At 60.1% G+C, this 21,219-nt stretch overlaps 2 protein-coding genes across 5 annotated transcripts in view; one reads left to right on the forward strand and one right to left on the reverse strand.

The window, feature by feature from the left end:
* Window positions 1-21,219, reverse strand: part of CDH22 (cadherin 22) — an 87,775-nt gene that overhangs the window by 66,403 nt on the left and 153 nt on the right. The window contains exon 1 of one of the 4 annotated variants that reach the window (XM_053394812.1): window positions 20,381-20,466. The exons of 1 other annotated variant lie outside the window; for it this stretch is intronic. The gene's annotated coding sequence lies outside the window, so the exon portion shown is untranslated. Of the gene's footprint in view, window positions 1-18,250; window positions 18,335-18,627; window positions 18,855-20,380; window positions 20,467-21,219 lie in introns of those variants that run through there. 2 more of the 4 variants (XM_053394814.1, XM_053394811.1) reach the window with 2 other exon arrangements.
* On the forward strand, window positions 18,095-21,091 carry LOC128415499 (EZH inhibitory protein-like). Its single transcript, XM_053391740.1, has 3 exons — window positions 18,095-18,875; window positions 19,637-19,932; window positions 20,030-21,091. The coding sequence occupies exons 1-3, from the start codon at window positions 18,095-18,097 to the stop codon at window positions 21,089-21,091; spliced, it is 2,139 nt and encodes a 712-aa protein (XP_053247715.1).

Consider the following 21,219-nt stretch of genomic DNA (forward strand, 5'->3'; position numbering starts at 1 on the left):
GGCTCCTTGGAATTATTTTCTCGGCAGGGGGCCTCCTCCTCCTCCAAAGCTTTTCTCCTCAGCTGGGTTGGAACAGACCAAGAGGTGGGATAAAGCCCCTTCCAAGGAGCCCCCCCCCCCACCTGGTCCCACTGCTTCTCCTTGCTGAAAGATGCCGAGCCAGAGCCGGTCCTCCTTCCCTCCTTGCCAGGCAAGTTGCCTTAATGCAAAGTAAGTTAATTATCGGGGCTTTGATGGCCCCCAAGTAAGGAAGCGGGGGAGGAGGGTGCCCCCCGCAGCTGGGGAGGAGACCCCTCCTGGTCACAGGGGGAGAAGAAGCAGGAGGTGTTTGTTAAAACTCTCACACAGCCACTGTTTGGGGAACGCATTTCCAACTCACAATATTTCTTTTTCAGATCTTCTTTGGTCCGAGTTTCAAAGAAATTTTTAATTGCAAAAGAAAATCTCGGTGTCTCCCTGGGGGGAAAAGAGCTTTTAGAGCCAGAACCGTCTCGCTCGGCAATAATTCTTCTCCAAATAGGGAATTTTCATGCTTCAGCTACACGGATACAATGCTTTAATTGGCCTTTAAAGACGTAAACTTGGGCAGGAGGCAGAGGAGAGAGAAGAGTCACCTGGACCCTCTTTGTCCTACGAAGTGGGAGAAACTTTCCAGGAAGGAGGAGGGACTGGGCAAAGGGGGCACCTCAGGATGGGGGGGGCAAATGCAGCCCCCCCCCCGATTCTCGGTCTGGCCCTCGCCTTCAAGAGAGGAGAGTCCACCACCTTCCGATGGAGCCCATTCCCCAGCCGAAGAGCTCTTGCCCTCAGAAAGCCCTTCCTGAGGTTGAGTCGGAATCTCCTTCACTGTAAATTGAATCCATTGAATAATCGTATAGTCATGGAATTGCAGAGTTGGAAGGGACCCGAAGGACCATCTGCAATGGAGGAATCCAAAGTGGCAGAAAACAAGCTTGCTCCCTGGGAGAGCTCCTCAGGTACTGGAAGGTGTGTTTTGTGTGTAGGAAGGAGCTGGCCATACAAAGCGAAGACTTGCGAATGGAAGAGGCCCCCGTCCAGAGCAGGCCAGTGGCCTGTCCAGTCCACCATCCTTTTCTCGCAGTCGCCCCCATGGGACACCCACCAGGAGGACCCGGGCGCAAGAGCACTTTCTGCCCTCCTGGGATTCCCAGCAGCGGGCGTTCAGAAGCATGGCTGCCTCCAGCCAGAACTGCTCTGGGGCTCAAATTCCACTTGCAGGTTTCCCCACAGGCTCCGCTGGCCTCATCCTGCAGGCTCTGCCCAGGTTCCTGTGCTCCCCCCAGTGGCTTCAAAATTTCAGCAGCTCCCTGCGCGAAGCCAAAATGTGGCCCCCACCCCACCTCTCCCCTCCCCTCCTTGTTGCAGCGCCTAGTGCAGGTAAACCCCTTGCACTCGCCTCAGTCCCCCCCCCCATTCTGCAGGGAGGGGCCACGGACTGGGCTTCTCGTGAGCCAGAGAGAGCAGAAGCTCCAATGCTCAGGGCAAGCCAGAGGGAAGCCCAAAGCAGCCCTGGCTTGGAAGGCAGGCAGGAAAGGGGGACAAAGGCTGTCCAAGAGGAAGCTAAAATATTCAGAGAATGAAAAGGACAGATTAAAACACGAAATGGATTTCGTGCCCCTTGACAAGCGCAAAAGGAATTGGCTTCTTTTAATCAAATGTTTGGCAGAAAGATGAATTATTTATCGTCCAATATGGCCTGGTTAAATAGAAAATGGACCCGTGTTCACAGCTTGGGTGCCTGCAGTTCCTCCCCTCTGCATGCCCCCAGATTCCTGCAGGGGGGGGAGCAGTGAGGAACTCAAGCCAGGCAGGGGGGGGGGCAATCGTCCCCAGCTCCCCAGTGCACCGCCCAGGCTTCAAGGTCAGAGGTCAAGGTCACGGCTGCCCCATGTGGCAGAGAACACTCAAAGCCTGCGTCTTCCTCCTCCGAAGACTCCTGGGAACCGTAGTTCACCCCACAGTGAGCTGCAATCCCTAGATCAAAGCGCAGCGCCCAGAAGAAGCCCCTGGGGTGTGAGAGGGACCCAGAGTCATCCTTCTCAGGGGAGGGGGAACATCTTCAGCCCAAGGGCCCCATCCCCTTCTGAACAACCTTCCCAGGGTCACATGCCAGGGTGGGCGAGGCCAGGTGCAAAAGGGGTGGAGCAAGGAATGCAAATGACACCTTTAATGGCAGGTGATGGATGGGGGGGGGAGTAAAATGTTAACTAGCTGGCCCTGCCTTCCAGCGTGTCCTGCGTCTTCGTCAGAACATGCCATGGGCCCCGGTGGGCCCCCAGAACCAGAAAACTGCAGAGGGGGCGGCTGGTGAGGAGAGCCACCTGGATCAGACCAACGGGGGCCTGCCGGGCCCAGCATCCTGTCCTCCCAGTAGCCCACCAGCAGCTCCCCTGGGAAGAAGCCCACCAGGAGGACCCAGCAGAGCAGCGACACAACCCCGCTTCCCCTTCCCACAGGAGGCAGGGAGAACCACCAACAGGGATGGCTTTCCAAGAGCATCAGGCAAATCCATGGAGGAGGAGGAGGAGGAGGAGGAGGAGGAGGAGGAGGAGGAGGAGAGAGGGCTCCCAGTGGCTCCCAGTCAGGATGGCTCTGCTCTGTCTCCACGGCTGGAGGCAGCCAGGCTCCTGAATCCCAGAAGCTGGAAACCCCAGGAGGGGAGAGCGGCTCTTGCGCTCGGATCCTGCTTGTGGATTTGCCAGTGACATCTCGTTGGCCCTTGTGGGAACTGAGTGCTGGACTAGATGGGCCCCCTTGGGCCTGATCCAGCAGCCAGGCTCTCCTGGTGTTCTGAACTGGCCTTCTGGAGTGAGAGAGGAGAGATGCATGAGGACTTTGGCTCAGGAGCAGCCACAGCTGGCCAGGTCCAGCTCCTAAAAATCCCTTCCCCCCCCCCATCTCTCTCCCTCAGCATCAAGCAGCCAGAGGATTTGACATGCTAACACTACTGGGGTAGGGGATGTTCTGCTCTTCTAAGCCACTGATCCCCCCATGCACCCCCATTATTTGAAAACCCCACCGCACTCCCACCCCATTGCCAGGGGGTCAGGTGAAGGAGAGGCAGAGACCATCCAGAGGCAGGCAGGGTGAAGACCAGCTGCAGATGGAGGAAAGGAGGGAGGGGCAGCCACTGCTGCCCCCCCCCCACTTTGGCAAAGATGCCCTCCAACCTCCCCTGACTTCCAGGCCAGGGGCTTGTTGGCTCTCAAGTCAGACTCCCAGGAGGAATCACCCCCAAAGCCCTCTATGCTGTGGGCACAGCAGCCCCAGTGGTCGGCCCCGGCTCCAGCCCCACAGTGCCTGCCCTCTTCCCCACCCCCCACGAGCATGGCCAGGGGCCTGTCGCAACCAGCACCTCCCTTGTGGCTCCAACGCCATCCGGCCCCAACCTAACGCAATTCACATTTCCATCAAGTCACCGCACATCTGCATCATGCATCATTTCCAGGGTTCATTTTGCATGCAGCAAACTTGCAGGATGTTGCTTTCCTGGCAGTGGAATCTTAATTGTTGACTTGCAGCAAGGCGGCTCTGTGGGCACAAGGCGGGGCAGGAGCAGGCAGGCAGGTAGAGGCGTTGGAGGGAAAATGTCTGGGGGGAGCAGGGAGGTGTCATGGATGCTTGGGTCGAGATTCCTGCATTGCAGGGACTTGGACTACATGGCCCTGGGGACCTCTTCCAACTCCACAGCTCGTATGATCCTCCGATTCTTCTCCAGCAGGAGCCAGAAGGGGCAAGTGCCACCCCCCCCCAAGGGAACCGGAGCAAGGGCTGCCCAGGAAGACAGCTCTAGTCCTGGCAGCTGCTGGAGCAGCCACAGAGAGGGTCAGGCGGGTGCCAGGCAGGCAGGAAAAGGTGTCTCTCCACCTGGGCATGGCCAGCAAGACAGACTCCCTCTTCCTCATCCACAGGCGGGAGATGGAGACTATGAGAGGAGCTTGTAATCTCAGGCCAGTGGCCCGTCCAGTCCAGCCTCCTGTTCTCACAAGGGAAATCCACAAGCAGGACTGGAGAAGAGAGTCTTCTCCTGGGGCTTCCAGCTAATGGTATTCGAAACCACTTGTGCCTCCAACGGGGGGGGGGGCAGATCCATCCTGACCAGGAGCCACGGATCTCTTGATCCTCCTCCATGAATTTGCCTCTCCCTCTTTTAAGGTCATCAAGGTTGGTGGCCATCACTGCCTCTGCAAAACCATTTTATCTCTTACCACAAGGATGCGGCTCAAGCTCCAACAGTTGAAAAACACAACGTTAAAAGCAGTTGGAACAGATTTCAGGGAAGAGAGGAGGGTGGGGGCCCTCAAATGTATTCAGCTCAGAGTTACTCCAGAGGGACCCACTGAAATAATGACTGAGTTGAATAAGTTGATTTCAATGGGCCTATGAGGAGTAAAACTTACACCTCCCGTTATCTCAGGGGTCAAAGGTCAGGGGGAAAGGTTACTGGGATGCACGCCCCTCCTCCCTCATTCTGGGCCAACTGAAGTTTCTGGTCAGTCTTCAAGGGCCGTCCCATGTACAGCGCACTGCAGCAGTCCAACCTGGATGGATCCACAGCAGGCTGGATCTTCTGGGGAACCTCCAGGCTCCTTGGACCACTCATGGCTGAGCTAGACATTTGGTGAGGGGTGGGAGCGGGGACCCCACAGAAGCCAACTCCTTTGGCCCCCGAGATGCCCAGTGCCCTGGGGGGGGGCAGGTCCCAGCCCCACCCAGGAGTCTTCCAGGCCCCCAGCCAAGGAGCAGGCGACTGTCAGGCATGTGGAAGAATGAAGGTAATTAGCCGCTTTAATGCCAGTTGCAGCCTAATCTTTCACACTTAGGAAAATTGTTCCAATGATTTTCTTATTTTCAGGGGAACTCATTAAATAAGAATTAGAAACCAGATACGATAGTAGATAAGAAAATTAGCTCTGCCGCCATATCCTGCCAAAACAGGGCAATTTGGCTGCTGTCTCCTCCTGGGCCTCCAGAGTGGGAAGGGGGCCAAGCGGGGGCTAGCCAGACATCAGCCCATCTCCAGAGGTAAGGACCCAGAGTGCTTGCCAAGAGTGGTGCGGGGAGATCTGGAAGCAGGGGCCTCTGAGCACCTGCAGAGTGCTTTCCTGCAGCGCAGAGTTGGCGGGTTTCAGCCCACCCAAGCACCCGAGGGACGAGTGGAAGGGGACCAGAGAGTGGACGCAGGTCTGCGTATGCCCCCCATGGACGCCTCCGCCTGCTTCTCCCCCCCCCCCGGGACTGGGGGTGGAATTAGAGATCCTGGTGTAGTACTTGGAGCCCCAGGGCGGGAGTTCTAGCTCTACAATTTTATGAGTCTATGAAACTCCTTTTCCCTTTTCTCATTAGCAAAACTGGGCAAATTGTTCATCCATTCATGTCTGAACATTCGTCCTCTGTGCCAAGATGCCACCGCACTGCCTCAGGCAACATGGACTGACCTCTGCCTTCGCCAGTGGGGGGAGCCAAGGGGAAGCCCCCCCCCCCAGCTTCCTCCTTCCAAGCCATGGGGAGGGGAAATGTCACGCAAGGCAGGCTGCTTGGAATTTTCTTCCGCAAAGGGTTGGTGGGGAGTCTTTGACTGAGGAAACTGGGGGTGAGAAGCCAAAACACCCCCTGCTGCTTCCCGGATCAAAGGAGTGGCTCCCCACAGCTGCTGTTGAGTTTCCAGGGAAGCCACGGGGGGGGGCGCCAGCCACGGACCTCCTGAGCTACCGCAAAACACGGGAAATAAGATTCGTGGTCGGGATCCATTGCTCGCTTTAAAAAAAGAAGGAAAAGGAAATCCAGATTCTGTGCCGGGTGCCAAAGAGGGCAGCCCAAATTGCTGAAGTTCCCCCGCCCTCCCACAAGGAGAAGGATGAGCAACTAGGTTTTAATTTGGGGAGGGAGCCAAGAGGGACATGATGGGAGAGGGCTTGATAAAGTTATGAGAAGTGTGAAGACACAATTTTTCTCCTGTTCTAACAGAGGGACATGGGGCGGGGGATGCTCAACGAAATAGACTAGCAGCCTATCCAGGACTGGCAAAAGCAAGAACTCATTCAGCCGTCCTAGTCGGGGCTGATGGGAGCTGTAGTCCAAAGCACCAGGATGTCATCAGGCGGCAGAACAGGAAACCTGCTTTGCAAAAGTTAAGGTTTGCCAAAGTATTCTGTGAAACACCTCCTACGCTCACTTCCCCATTAAACAGCTTGACTGCCACCGAATTACCATGCTGGAATTGGTGTGGCCCTCTACTGGCAGCCACGCTAACTGCAGCATGACGACAGCCTTACATTTTAATACATATAGGAAGAAAATAAGGCAGTTTGTTTACTTCCACTTTTATATCCCACCTTCCTTCCTCCAAGGACCTCAGAGTGGCATGTATGGTTGTGCTCCTCCACATTACATCCTCACCACACCCCTGTGAAGTAGGTTAGGCTAAGTCACTCATGGCTGAGTGGGAATTTGAACCCTAGTCCATCTCTCTAACCACCACACGAAGACCAAGGGGGGTCCATCTAGTCTTGCCTCCTGCAAGAGCCGACCAGATGCCTCAGGGAGAGAAGCCCACAAGCAGGGGATGAAGGTGAGTAGTCGCCACAGCTACATTGAACCTCCATGGCCAAAGGCAGTCTACCTTGGAATAGAGGTCTCTGAGGACAAACTCCCTGCAAAGCACCAGCCTTCCTGCCCTGCTTGGGGGATTTCTTTCCTGCCAAAGGGCTTTGGTCCCATGGCCAGCTGGAAGAAAAGCACCCACCCCACCCATCACTTGCAGGTCTGAGACAAAGGCTGAGCGTAGAAAAATCTCGGGGCTGCAGAGCGCTGGATTCTGTGCGTATTTATACCTACAAGCAAAAGGTGTCCTTGATTTTCCTTTCCACACAGAGAACTCCAAAGCAGCCAACGTCAGTCAGGACAAAAACACCAAAGAACAGCACCAACAACTCCAATTAAAACAAAAAAGATCGAAAGAGCAGATAATTGTTATGATTTTTTAAGGCAGAGCTGAACCTGGTTAGTAATCTAAAAACCATCTCACACCTGCGCAGTGGATGGACTCGGCAGGACGGCCAGGCGCAGGCAGGGGGGCTCAAGAAAAGCCCCCCGGGGCTCTTTCCAATTAAATCCGAGTGTTTCTTTCGTTATCAGAAGGGGGCAAAAGGAGGGGTATAAATCTTTAAAATAAAGCGACCTCCTTCAGTAAAAGGGTCCCTGATGGGTGGAGGTGGCCCTTGAGGGAAAAGGGCCCTTGTGGAAAGGTCAACCCCCGATGGCGTCTCCAGGTATGGAGGGGAAGACCCTCAAGGCTGAAACCCCGAGGCCAAGCGCTGCCAGCCAGGGTCCGCAACACTGAGACGGGTGGGGCAATCCAGCCCCTGCATGGCGTCGTCCTCAGCCATTGGGGGCTTCGATGGATAAGCAGCTGGCCTTGGGTGGCACCCCTGGGCAGCGGCCTCAGCCTCTGGGCACTTGCCCACTATTTCAGCAAGGTCCTGGGTGCCAGTCCCTAGAAAGGATGGAGGGTCCCTGCAAGAGGGGCTGGAGCTCCGGGACAGAGGCCTTGCTTTTCAGAAGTGGAGGCTGCAGGCTCAGTCTTGGGCATCCACTCCAGGTTTAAAGAGAAATCATGGAATGGCAGAGTTGGAAGGGACCCCCAAAGGTCATCCAGGCCAACCCCCCGTGATGCAGGAATCTCAACCAAAGCATCCCTGGCAGATAGCCCTCCAACCTCCAACCTCCCGAGGGAATCTTGTGGGCCAGGCAGGGAAACAGGCGCAAGGGCCTGAGGGGCTGGAGCTGCTGCCAGTCTGAGCAGACGCCCTGGCAAGACTGGCCCACCAGACTCATAGGGTTGTGAATGCGGTTTGGGCTATAGGCTGAAGACAGCCAGATCCGGGCCAAGGGGTGCGGATCCTTGTGGCCTGAAGGAGCCCATGGCAACCAGGGCAGGGGGGGTCTGTGGCAGCGCCCGCCCCCTTTCCCCTCCCCCGCCTGCTCTCCAGCACATCACCTTCCTCCTTCCCAGCAGCTGCAGACGCCCTGCGCACTCCTGATGCAAGAAACAGGCTTTTAGCGTCCTGTCTAGTAGAATCAAATTTTTATATCCTTTCACGGCCAATAAATCCAGCTGGGAGAGGAGAGGCAGAAGGGGCGTAAAAGCCCTCGTAAATGCTGCCAGCAGCAGAGCGGAGGGGCCCCTCCCAGCGCACACACACACACACAGCGACGGCAACAGCTCCATCGCCCGCGCGGATCCCCGATAACGGCGGCAAATGCTTACACCCGTCTCCCGTCTCATTTTCCCAGCTTGATCTCCGCTGTCGCAGTGTGATGGTTTCACCCCATTAGCCTTCCTTAAAAAAGTGATCCCAGCCCCACGCCTCTTATTGCCCACATAAATCAGGTGGCTGGGAATACAGAGCACCTTTAAATAAACAGCTGATGGAAGTGAAGTTCCAGGATCATTATTAATAGCTTTCCATTTCGGCGGCCACTGTGCTGTGACATCCGTCCCCGGGAGAGAACGCTTGCGCCTCCCGGCCCCCAGCGCGGCCCGTCCTCTGGGGCTCCAGGCAGGAGGAACGGCTGCACCCGCCCCTTAATTGCACGGACCCCGTCCGCTAACGGAATGCTAATGCCAGCCAGAAGGAGAAGGGTCTGCGGAGCAGGAGACGGGGGACCCTTGCCAGGCCTCCGAGGCAGAAGAGGAGGAAGAGGAGGAGAAAGCCCCCTTGGTCAGGAGGAGGAGGAGGAAGAGATGGAGGAAGCCGCACAGTGGCCTTTGGGAAGAAGCGGGGGTCCTTCCTCCCCCCCCCGCCCCATACCAGGAGGGCCAGGGGTGCTGCTGCTGCTCCTCACCCAGAGACAGAGAGAGAGTGTGCAGACTGAGGAGGCAGAATCAGCCCCGCTGAGGGCAGCTGCTTTTACCTGACCGGATCCAATTTATTTTTCCCCAGCCAGCCCCAGGCAGAGACGGAATCGATCCCTCAGCCCTCTCTCCGGTAATTAGCCAGCTCCCCTGGGAGAAGCCAGCAGGTGCTCCCAGCCCCGAATAGCAGAGAGGGGCTGGGCAAAGCGGCCTGCCAGGAAAGCAGCCAGTGGGGCAGATCTGGGGCCCAGCGGGAAGGAGAGAGGCCCAGCGGGCAGCGGGTGCCAGGACTGAAGCGGGGGGGGGCATTTCCAGCCACAGGACTCCCGGACACATAGCCTACCTTCCTCTTGAACCCCATCAGCCCTCACTTGGAACAGCCCCCCATCAACACCCCCCCCATTTCCCCTTCCTAAAGATTCAAAGCATCTCAAGCCAAGCAGAGATGAGGCTGGAGAAGACGCCAACCGCTAGCCCAACTCCTGGCTACTGAAGAGCTGGAGAAACCCTGTTTTGCTGGACTCCATGCCCTCCAGGACCCACCGGAATCTAGGGCAGCCCATTCTCGGAGGAGCTTGCACCAAAGAATGGGCTTTGAGGCAAACTGGGTGGCAGCCCCTGGCAGAGGAAGGCCTGGTCTGCCTGGCGCAAGCCACCAGTCAACTTCCCTCTGCCACCATCCTGTGGGGCTGGTGCAGCTGCTGCATCTTCTTCACTCCCTGGCTCCCGAGGAGACCATACAAGCACAGAATGGCAGAGTTGGAAAGGGCCCACACAGTCATCCGGTCCACCTCTGCAATGCAGGGATCTCAGCTCAGGAATCCCTGCTAGGTGGCCACCCAAGCTCTGCTCCAGCACCAGGAGGACTCCATCTTGGGCGGGGCAGTCAAGTCACCAGGCACCCCTGGCACAACCACCTGGGCACTCGGCACCTCAGGTAGCCCTCAACACCTGGAATGGGGCAGCAGCCAGTGGGGTGGGGTGGTTAGAGAGTCAGGCTAGGGCCTGGAAGACCAGGGTTCAAATCCACCCTCCTCAGCCATGCAACTCACTGGGTGACCTTGGGGACCAGTCACCGCCTATCAACCTACCTCACAGGGTTGTTTTTGGGATTAAACGAGGAGGGGGAGAACCATGCTTTCCCCCCCCTTGAGCTCCTTGGAGGAAAAGGTGGGATTTGAAAGCCGTCCATAGATAAAAGCAATAACAGCCTGGCAGCAGAAGAGGCCTGGGAAGTACAAGGGGGCTCAGCTGCAACCTTTGCCATGCAGCGCCCACCAGGCAGCAGCTGCCATCTTGGCACAGGCTCTGCCCGGCCCTGAGCCCCAGGACCGCCCCCTAGTGTTCTTCTCCTTCTGGGGCTGGCAGGTGGACCTTCACAAAGCAGAACCCTTGAGTCCTGTGCGGGGGTATTGATCTCTGGTGATCTCCGTCACAGCCACCTGAGGGGCACTTTGGAAAATCCTGAATGCAAGAGCACCCAAGGCAGGCTGGGGGACAAAAAGGGAGGTGTGGGGGAGGGCTGGAGCAGCAGCAGTATGGTGGGGGGCAGAGATGCAAAGAGGCAGGAAGTGTGTGCAAGGCGGGAGAAAGGCTGCAAGGAGGAGGAAGGTGGGCTGAAGATGGGTGCCAGGCAGGTGCCAGCCTGTGGAAGAGAGATGTGTGACCCCAGGCACCACCCGCCCACCTGATTGGTGTTGGCAAGGGAGCAGCAAACTGCCCCCCCCCAGCCAGGCCCCTGGGCAATGCCAGCAGGAAAGGACAGCCCTTCCAGGCAGAGAGGGTACTGCTGAGACAGACGGGGGGGGCAGCTCAGCCTCCAGCCCCTCCCCTGCCTGCCTGCCCCCCCCCCACCCCCAGAGGTGCAGCCTTTCCTTCTCGCCCTCTCCAGGCATCGCAGAGGGAGAGCACCACGGAGGCGATTCTTGCCGCCTGAGCACCGTGCGCACACATGCACGCCAGACAGCAGCCCCCCCTCCCCACACGGTCCTGCCTGCCTCTGCCTCACACACTTTCCGCCTCTTTGCAATTCCACTCCGCAGGTTGTTGCTGCCTCTGCTCGCTGGCTGGTTCGCAGTGGCTCCCTTTGTTCCAGAGGCTGCTGCTGCCGCTGCTGCTGCCTCCTCCTCCTCCTCTGGCTGCTCTCACCTCCCTTGTCCCTCTTTAGCCTGTTTGATGAGCAGAACGTCAGAACTCTTTGCACACAAAGCAGCCAAGCAGCACGCCTCCTCTGAAGGGGAGGCACCTGAGAAGAGCCCCCCTCCTCTCGCTCTCACAGCCGCAGCAGCTCTACCAGAGAGAGGGGAGCTTCGGGTGCCCACTGCTGGGGGCAGGACAGGCGGGCAAGAGAGGCAGGCAGCCCACCCCCACCCCCAGGAAGTGCGCCTCCTGCAATGGGCCACCAGGAGGCACAAGCTGCAGGCAGCATCCAAGACTGGCAGGTCTCCCAAGGACACAAGAAGTCTCCTGTCTCTCTCGAATATCTGGGGGGGGGCTGGGAAATGGAAGACCCCAGAAGCAGCGGAAGAATGCCACATGCCCAACCATCCCCACCAGCTGACACAGTCATATGGGGTACCAGCACCCCATTTTTCTGGGTAGCGTCCTCCAGTATAGCTGCCCCACAGAGAGCAAGCAGGCGGCTGTCAGCTGAGCCAGGCAGCCAAGCCAAGCCAGAGCCACAACTGCTCCACCGTCTCTCCCGGCATTCCCACAGCGCCCTGAGCACCGGGGCAGCCGGAGGCCTTGACCTGCTCAGACCCCAGGCGGAGTGGGAGAGCGGCAAAGGCGGGCGGGCCAAGGGAGGCCTCAACTGTTAGATCCACGGTAGTTAACAGCTTAGCTAGATCAGGAGGCAGCAGCCTAGGCATTTCCTTGGGGACGTGTCCTGGTTCCAGGGCTGATCATTGCGGAGCCCGCAAGCCAAGCAAATTCAGACAGGATTGCAGCCCCTTTGGAGGACGGGGCTGGAATTCATAGAAGAACTTCATGACTTTGAAACAGGGAGGAATCAAGAAAATCAAGGACATGAGCAGGGATGCAGAAGCAGAACAGCAGCCACCCCACTTGGGTGAGCCGGGTTGGGAGTCCCCACAGCTGAGTTGTACAGGAACCCCCGTTCCGAGCAGGAGTCCACGCAGCCGCCAGCCGTCCCCAGCACAAAAGCAGCTCCTGCGAGGTCACAGATTTATACTGTGGTACCTCAGTTTACGAACTTAATCCGTTCCAGAAGTCCGTTCTTAAACCAAAACCGTTCCTAAATGGAGGCGCACCTTCCCTAATGAGGCCTCCTGCCACCGGAGCGCTTCTACCGTTCAGCTTCCATTCTTAGACCAAGGTAAAGTTTGCAAACCAGGACACTATTTCCGGTTTTGTGGAGTTTGTAAACCGAATCGTTCTTAAACAGGACTGTTCTTAAACCGAGGTACCACTGTACACTGCTTAAATATGAAGGCAGCCATTTACCCTCCTTCTGCAGAAAGTTCCAATATGGGAAGACCCAGCTAAGGCAGCCCCAGGGGAAACGGGCCCCACTTTGGAATAATACGCAAAGGCTCCTGCAGCGGTTTTTGGACTGGCATCACAATGAGAGCAAGCAAATGTGCCTCCTCAACCCACAATGCCCCAGAGAGTGGAGAAAACATTTGGAGCAAATGGGGGGGGCAGTCTCCCTTTTCCTGCCTGCCTTCCCCCTCCCAACAGCCCTTGGCCAGGAGGCTTCACCGGGGGAAAGGAAGAGGGAAGCTGGGAGCCCTCAGCATCTGGGGGCCAGCATTTGCCTGCACTGGGTGGGCTGCCCCACAGGCTGGCAGTGATGCTTCCTGCAAGGGATGGGGCAGGAAGGAGAGACTTTGCTGCCTTGGAAGGTTCCTTAAGGGCTTCTGCCGGGTTCCCCTCTTGCCCCCCAACCCCTTTTCCCCTCTGCAGAATCAGGAGTGACAAAAAGGCTCCTGGGATCTTAAAGGCCAAATGCCCCCCCCCCGAAAAACAGGCCCCTTTCTCCCTCCCCGATTCCTCAGTGCTGCACCAGGCACCCAGGAGGGCCCTGAGTTTCCAGGAGGGGGAGGCGTGAGCTGGGGGCAAGAGCTTCGGAAAGAGGCACAGCACTCAGCAGGCCACTTACTGGAAAGCATCCGCTCCAGCCGCCTCCCTGCCCCCCTCCCGGGGGGGGGGCCAGTGCACGTCGCCAGCCTTGGACTAGACCCAGCCTGGGCAGCTTTGCCTGCTGACGGATCCACTTTCGGCTGCGAGGAGAGACTTTGCCTGCCGTCCAGCACTAATTACCCAGAGCAAGGCAGCGGCAGCCTGGCCCGGCCCTGGCTCATCAGCTCCCAAGCGAGCGAGACAGCCAGCGAGAAAGCGGGGGGCAGGCCAGTGACCCTCCGGGCAGCTTGTTAGCAGGCGCTGCCGGTCACCTGGCCAGAGCACAGCCGCCGCCAGCTCTGCAGGACAGCTGGGCTGCGCTGGCAAAGGGCAGGACCACCTCGTCAGGGTGGAGTCTCTGCCCCGTCCCGGCCACTGAGGGGGTGGGGAGCCCCTGGGGTGCACAGCAGCAACTGCATAGGCCTGGGACAGCTGCTGCTGGGCTCAAGTCGCCCTCTCTTCACCAGGAGAGGTGCTGGCCTTCCAGGGCCACAAGAGGCTTACAGACCCAGGAGGACGGATCTCTCCCTGAGGAGACCCACAAGGTCTTGTCCAGAATAGCAGCAAGAGATGGGCCTCTGCCTCTCCTCCCCAGCCCCATTTCACGCCCAGGGCGCTCAGGCACCCAATTCTGGCCTGGGGTGGGAGGGAGAGGAAGCTGTTGCCCAGAGGGTGGGGCCTGTAGAATTTCACCTTCCTGGGTTTTCAGCAGAACATGGGGAGGGATTCGGAAATGGAGAGAGAGGTCAGCAGGGACAACTTCTGGGGCAACGGCGATGTCATCAGGTGGCGGCGCCCCATAGTTGGGACAGGCCTGTTGAAAAGAGGCAGCAGTCCCCTTGCTCCCCAAAATGGGCACTTAGCTCAGAAAGTCCCAGGGGCACAGACTCAGGCAGACCCCCACCCCCACCCCCACTCCCAGCTGCTTCTTCCTGAGACAGAGGCCAAGTGGGTCTATTGTTTGCGGAAGAATGAGCTGAACCTGCGGCTTCTGGCAGCGCCCCCCCCCCCAGCCCAGGAAGCAGCGAGACTTGGCTCCTTGCCTGAGCATGCCTTGCCGTTGCCATAGGGATGCCACAGCCGCCACGAAAGGGGCCTTCCAGAGGCAAGCCAGCCCAGCCCTGGCTGCGTGGAGGGGGTGAGGCTCCGAGGGGGCGTCACAGGACAGGTAGGGGGCACCCAAATGCAGAGCCTGCCCACCCTCTGCCTCCCCCAGGCACCGTGTTGGAGCCTCTCGGAGAACAGGCTGCGTGGGCAAAGGGGGCCCCTGGAAGAGAGTGCCCTTTCTGCCCCAGAGCCACTGAGCCCCACGGCACAGAGTCCTGTGGGGGAAGGGAGCCCTCCGCAGCCCCAGGCCCAGCCAGAAGTCTGCCACTCTGAGCTCCTTGGAGAAAAGGGTGAGAAATAAACGCAATAAGTAAACACGAAGCCTTCATCCAGAGCAGAGGCCTCCGAGAGCAAGCCAAGGGCAACTGGGGATCTGACCGCGGGGTCTGCAAGCAGCCAGGGAATGGGCTGCGGGGAGGGGGTTCACCTTACAAACATCACCACACACTCCAGGTGCTCTCTCTTGCCAGCTCTCCAGCAGCCTGACCCTCATCATGCTTATTGCCATGAAACTTACTCAGAATCTTAGAACCGTAGAGTCTGAAGGGCCCCCATGGGTCATCTAGTCCATCCCCCTGCAATTCTGGAATAAGTGAAGGCACTTGGCTACCAGGGTGGTCAGAGATGGCCAGGATCCAGGCACAAGAGAGGGTTGCTGATGGCTACTAATGGTTTTTAAACATATTTTATACATAGTTTAATTCTATCAATGTTTAATTGTATTTGAATGATTGGTTTTTCTATGTTTCTAGCAGTTCTTGCTTATATCTGCAAGCCACCTTGGGTCCTGTCAGGGGGAAAGGTGGGGTATTAATAAAATAAAATAAAATAAAGACACGATGAGTATGTTCTGTCTCCACTGTTGGAGGCAGCAAAGCTTCTGAACAGGGCCTTTCCTGTGCTGGCTCCCCTTGTGGCATGCTCTCCCCAGGGAGGCCCGCCCTTCCTTGCAGGCCTCCTGAATCCTGCTCCAGCCTGCCTCTCCTTCCCTGCCCTTTCTACCTGCCTGCTGCCCGATTCCAGCACCCCTCCCTTCCATGGAGGGCTTTTGGGCCCACAGCATGGCAGCCAATCAATTCTCCAGCTAACTCTGGCCCTTGGGTTCCTAATGTGGCCCTCAGCATCCGTGGCTCTATGGAGTCATAGAATTCTAGTGCTGGAAGGGATCCCAAGGGTCATCCAGCCCAACCCCCTGCAATGCAGGCCTCTCAACATAGGTCAATCAGCTACACAGTCATATTTAGGTCCCCAACTTTCGCCTGAGTAACAGACTCCTTGCAAAGTCTCTTTGCAAGGCATGATGCAACTTGCGCTGCTCCTGCAACCAGCTGCAAAACATGTGCCCATTAAGCCACAGGTTTGCGGCTTTCTGTGGAAGCAGAGGTTTCATGGCCCACCCAAGAAGGCCAGGTCTCCCCCCCCCGAACCCTCCTTGAGATTCATGGGAGAACCGCAAGCCATTCTCAGGTCAGCCACACTGGATTTCCCTTCCCAAAATCCTGGCCACCTGCTCCTTCTCAGGACGGCCCACAGTCCACCCACCACGGCCCAACCCCTCATGCCTGCCCTGCTGATCTTGGTCCCAGCCCTGCTCAGGCGGGCACTGCCAGGGCTCCTGCCAGCCTGCTGGGTGGGGTGCAAGACCCAGCGCCCTGGAGCCCCAAGCCTTCTCCAGGGATCTTTCCCCCCTGCGCACTGGGGACATGCAGCTGCTCCCCTCCTGGGGATGGAGGAGAGCCTCCCCCCCCGCCCAGCCCCAGCCTGTCCTGCTTAAAGAACCCCAAGTCTTTCCTGTGAACTCGCCACTCCCTGACCTCCTGCTCTGGAGCGTCTTCCTCACCCGCTTCAAGACGGCAACAATTCTTCAAATTTATCACCCAATATGAATGATTCAGGAGCAGGCACGGCGCCAACATCCTCTCTTGTCATTTGGCTGAAACTCTGCAGAGTCTTTATAACCCACAAGGGCCCAGCGTGGTCGTCAGCGGGCCAAGGACCCAAACGGGGCAGGAGGGGCAGGCAGCCTCGCCCTCCCTCCAGCGCTTCTCCTTCTCAATGCCTTCTGCAGGATGCTCCTCTGGGGCCCAGACCGGCAGCCTCTAGAGCAGCTCAGCACCCCCCATTTCCCCCAGCACCTAGACTTGCAGAGTTGGAAGGGACCTCAGAGGACATCCAGCCCAACCCCCTTCAATGACAGGGACCAGGTGGGCTGAGAGGCTGAACATCTGCCCAGGACAACCCACTGCTGGAGCAGAACATCAGAAGACCCAGCGGGACCTAGTCTAGCGTCCTCTTCCCAGAGCGGCCCAAAGGGAAACCCTCAAGCAGGACCCGAGTGCGAGAGCCCACTCCCCAGTTTCCAGCAACTGGGATTCAGAAGCATTTACAGCCTCCAACTTGCCAGCTCGGCTGGGGTGGGGGCAGCAGCCTTCTGAGACAGAGGGTCCCCCACGTGGCTTTCCTGGTTTGGGGGCAGGCTCCGGTTCCCCTTACCCCCCACAGGCTGATCGATTCACTCAGAGAGCCTGAAGTCCCATGCGGGGACTTGTAAAGCAACAAGAAGTCACCCAACAGCAAGAGAAGCATCTGCCAGTGGTCAGGAAGAGGAGAAGCCAGGAGAGAGGAAGCACCGAATTGCACAGGGAAGGGGAAAGGAGTTTCTGCCAGCTCATCAGAAACTGGCCCTGAGCAACTGTGACCCTCTAGGCTCAGCACCAAAGCGCAGGCCCTGCTCCCCCCCCCGGGTGGAACCCACCCCTCCATCTCGAGGAGCAGCGGGCATTTGCCAGCACTGCTTCTGCCTCCCTCCACTCCCCAGGGACCCTTCCCCGTGTGGCTTCTGGCAATTGTGCCTCCTTCAGCTGAATCGCTCCTGTGGGACTCTTGCAAAGCCTGAAGCCCAGAGGGAGGAAGCCCCAGGTGGGCATGAACAAGGAAGCAGGGAAGCCGCCTGGCACGGCTGCGCCCACACAAGAAGCACCCCCAAGCCCCAGCCGGGGGGGGGTTGCACCTTCGCTCAAGCGGCACAGCCAAGCAGGCCAGAGCCACTTGGGTGCCTCTTTGGGTCTTCTGAGCGGAAGAGCTGTCTGGCTGGAAAGTGGCCTCCCAGGCCCAACAGGATAGGAGCCCAGGGAGCAGACTTCAGGCGAGGCCGGCCATGGACCCCCGTCTACGCAGACTGGCAGCAAGGGCTCCCTGGGTTTCAGAGAGCAGTCTCTCCCAGGCCTGCCGGGGGGGGGGCAGAGATTGAACCCAGGCAGAAGAACACAAGGAGACCCTGCAGGATCCGGCCAGGGGCCCAGCATCCTCTTCTCACAGTGGCCAACCAGATGGACCTGAGCACAAAAGCAGCTCCCCCCTTCCGTGGTTTCCAGTCTTGGTTTCCAGAAGCATTGCTGTCTCCAGCTGTGGAGCACCTTCTACATGCCAGGCCCCTGCTCTGTCCCTGAGCCACAGCCCCCAGGCAGGCACAAAGACACACTGCTGTGTGTTCCCAGCATCTGAGAATCAAAGATGGACTGCCTCTGAAGATGGAGGCTCCTTTCAGCTCCGCGGATCCATCACCACATTGTTCTACCGCCAAGCACAGCGCTCACACTGGTGATCATTGCAACGCATCCCCCCCCAGCGCAAAGAACAGAGCAACAACAGTGTGCAAGCGGGGGGGGGGTGGTGCTGGCGGGTGTGGGCAGGCACGTGCGTGGACACAGCCACACACTCTCTCACACACGTGCCCAAGCACACACACGCGCGCACAGCCCCTCAGCAGGCAACAGACCCCATGCGAGAGCCCGCCAAAAGAGGCTTTCTTATTTATTAAATTTATATCTGCCGCTTTCTTCCCAGCTGCCTCAAATTAAGAGCCTGACTCTGGGAGCCAGAAGTGGTCCAGTCAAGGACTTCCTCCTGCCCGCCCCTCGGAAGCCGAAGGGGGCAAAGCCAGCAGCCCCAGGGCACGGGAGCTACATGAGGGGCGCTGCAGCCTCCCCTTCCCGCTTCTGCCATTCCAGGAAACACCTGGAGAAGGCACGCTCACAAAGGCAAACCCCGCGCCCAGAGAGAGAGCCGCCGCCCTCCTGCCCCAGCAGGGCCCGGCCGGGGGGCGAGCGGGCAGCCACTCACCCATCCAGGGGCAGCCGCCGGAGAGCGGCCCGGCTGAGCGCGGAGTTCCCGCGGCCGCGCAGAGTTGATCCGCACCCAACTTGGCCGCCCGCTGCCGCGCTCGCACGCCCAAGCAGCGCCAGCCTCGCCGCTTCCGCGCCTGCCGGTGCACGAGCAGGCGTGCCCCCGGCAGCACCAACTCCCAGCTCCACAGACACCAGCGCCCCACAAGCTGTGGGGCAACGGGCTGCTCCGGGGGGTGAGGGAGCCCCCTCCGCCAAGGAAACCCGCTCTTCCCCCTCAATGCGAGGCGGGCGTCTCTGGAAGGAGCAGCGGCAGGTCAGCCAAAGCAGCAGCCTCCCTCCCCCGCTCCAAAAAATGTGCTATTTTCCCCCTACCGAGACCGGGGAGCGCTCCGAGGGGTCTCCTCGCGAGGGTCCAGCAGATGGAGGGAAGCGAGCGGACTCCGAAGCCCCGCAGAGCCCGGCAGCTCCTTGCCAGGAGATCAAAGTCAAATTCACCAGAAACCGATTAAAAATAAACATGGAACGGCTTGGTCTCTGCCTCTCATCCGCACGTGCGGGGACTGGGAACATCCACAGGCGGGGACGGAGCGGGGAGAGGAGGGCAGACCTGGACGGGGATCGTGCGTGGGGGGGCGGCGTAAATCCCCCCTAGACCACCGCAAGAAGCATCCCCTGCAATCCAGGCGAGGGGTCCTGGTGCTACCTGGGCGCACTGCAGAAGACTTGGAAGTCTCCAGCGGGGGCGGGCGGGGGTCCCTCTCTGGCCACGCTTGCTCAGGTGAAGAACTGCCTGGCCCTCCTGCCCACAGGACCCCCCCCCCGACCAGGACTTGCTCCTCTTCTTCGCCAGAGGAAGGGCCCCCCAGAGACAGCACATGCAGACAGAGAGAATGGCTCAGTGGCCCCCTTCCTGGGGGGAGCATCTGCTGACCAGTCCAGCCCAGCGCCCCCCAAAGCGGTGCGTCGAGGGAGAGTGGGCCCTGCCACATTCAGCCCCCACACACACACACCTTTGACTGGGCGCACTTTAGATGCCCCACCCTCGCTAAGGTCTCCTCCCCAAAATTACTTTCTCCTAACTGCGGGGTGCGCCCCCCCCCGGAGAGCAGGGGGAATCCCAAAGATGCCCCACAGCGTCCAGAGAACCAAATGTCCCAAGGAGACGCCCCCCAACCTCTCATTCCCCAAAGAATTGTGAAGAGGCGCCCCAGAGTCTAGGTGAGGCAGGATGCTTCTTGTGGGGGGGCTCCTGGTTATGCAGGGGAGGGCTGGCAGGGCTCCTCCCTCCAAGGCCCAAAAACACCCCATGGGAGGCGGGAGGGGCAAGCCAGAATTCCAAAGGGACCCCTCCCGGCAAGAGCCCCCTTCTTTCCGCTCCCAGGAAGGGAGCGCAACCGACCCCGTCGATCGCGCAGGGGCCTCCAAACCACGGCAAGCCGGCCAGGACCCTCCCCGCTTGCGGACCCCCCTGTTCCGCCCATGTCCCCCCAGTCTGGCCGAGGGTCCCCAGCCAACCAGCCGGGCTCCGGCCAGGGCCTCTGCTGGGCGACCGGAGGCGGGACGGGGAGGCACGCGAAGCGAACCGTGGCTGCCGTCGGAACAAGAAGCGAGCTTTCGAAAGCCGCGGCTCCCGAGCGAGCGAAGGCAGCGTTTCCAGCCCCGCGACACCCCTGCGAGGTAGGTCCGGCTGAGAAGCAGCAGTGGAAGGAGAGGGGCTTTTAATCCAGGCTTCGGGGGGACCCTCCCCGCAGACTAACGGGGGCCCCACCCGAAGGCCTGGCACCGGAGCGCCCGGTTCTTCTCCCGAGGCTACCTGGCGGCGGCAGGCCCGGCTAGGGGCGCGCGGGCAAGGCGAAGGGTTGCCTCCACAGGGGCCTCGCCCCTTCGCGAAAGGGGGCGCCGCCCCGAGGGACAGAGGCCCAGCGACGCCCCCAGCCCACCAAGGGGCCCGGGGCCGTCCCCTCCGGGAGCAGCGCCGGCGACGAGAGCGGCGGAGGCGGCGCCAAAGTTTGCCGAGCGGCGGCGGAAAGTTGCGCTCCTCGGCGGCGGCGACGCCCTCCGCTGCTGCCGGACGGGGCGGGCGCCCACCTCCCGGCGCGGCGGCGGCGGCGGCGGCTGCTCTTACCTGGGCGGCGGGCGATGCTCCGGCGACAGCTCCTCTCGTGGCGGCGGCATCGGCACCGGCTCAGCGCCGCGGAGCGCGAGGCGAGCTGCAGCCGGCGCGGCGCGAGGCCAGCCCTCCGTTCGCCTCGCCCAGCCCCGGCGCCGCTGGAGCGCGCAGAGCGCACGGCCCGGGGATCCGCGAGCCAGCTTCGCCCGCCGCCGGGGACGAAGGTGGCGGCGGCGCGCGGAGGAGGGAGCTCGGCGGGCGGCGGGGGCGGCACCCGGCACGGAGCCACGGGGACGGGTGGGGCGGCCGGGGCTGGCGCCGCCGCAGGACGAGCAGGAGGCGGAGGAGAGAGCCTCTTGCGCCCCGCTCCGGCCCGGCTTCTCCGCCGCCCGGGGCCCTTCTCCGCCCGCCCCCCGCCCTCCACAGGCAACCGGAGGGGCTGCGCCCGCTCCCTGCCGCCCTCTGGCGCCGACGGCGGCTCTTCCACGGCGGCTCTTTGGCTCCCTCCAGCGGCGACGGGGCGCCGCGCTGCTCGCCTTCGTGCTCTGCCCGCTGGGCCCCGTCGAGCCCACGCGGCGGGCGCCCTCCCCGTCGCCAAACAACCCGCGCTCTCCGCGCAAAAAGAGGCTGCCCGGGCAGACAAGCTCCTCCTCCTCCTCCGCTCTTTCAGCGCGGAAGGCTGAGCGCTCTGCACGCGCTCAAGAGCACGCCCGCCATTCTTCTTAGGGGTCCCTGCCCGCGCTTCCTCGAGGGCTAAGCGCCCGAGGGTGTTGGGCGGGATGGAAACCGAGTCTTTCATGGGCGCCGTGGCCGAGAGCCGCCTCTGGCGCCCCCCCTGCCCCCAATCTCTCTCC

This window comes from Podarcis raffonei, chromosome 6 (genome assembly GCF_027172205.1).
Source record: "Podarcis raffonei isolate rPodRaf1 chromosome 6, rPodRaf1.pri, whole genome shotgun sequence".
Lineage (NCBI taxonomy): Eukaryota > Metazoa > Chordata > Lepidosauria > Squamata > Lacertidae > Podarcis > Podarcis raffonei.

Excerpts from the sequence above, each read along its gene's own strand:
- LOC128415499 (XM_053391740.1), top strand. The coding sequence starts at position 18,095 with ATGAGGGGCGCTGCAGCCTCCCCTTCCCGCTTCTGCCATTCCAGGAAA. Across the intron at positions 18,876-19,636 it reads GGCAGACCTGGACGGGGATC|GAAGGGAGCGCAACCGACCC; the intron begins GTGCGTGGGGGG and ends TTCCGCTCCCAG. Across the intron at positions 19,933-20,029 it reads CCCCGCGACACCCCTGCGAG|GCCTGGCACCGGAGCGCCCG; the intron begins GTAGGTCCGGCT and ends CCCCACCCGAAG.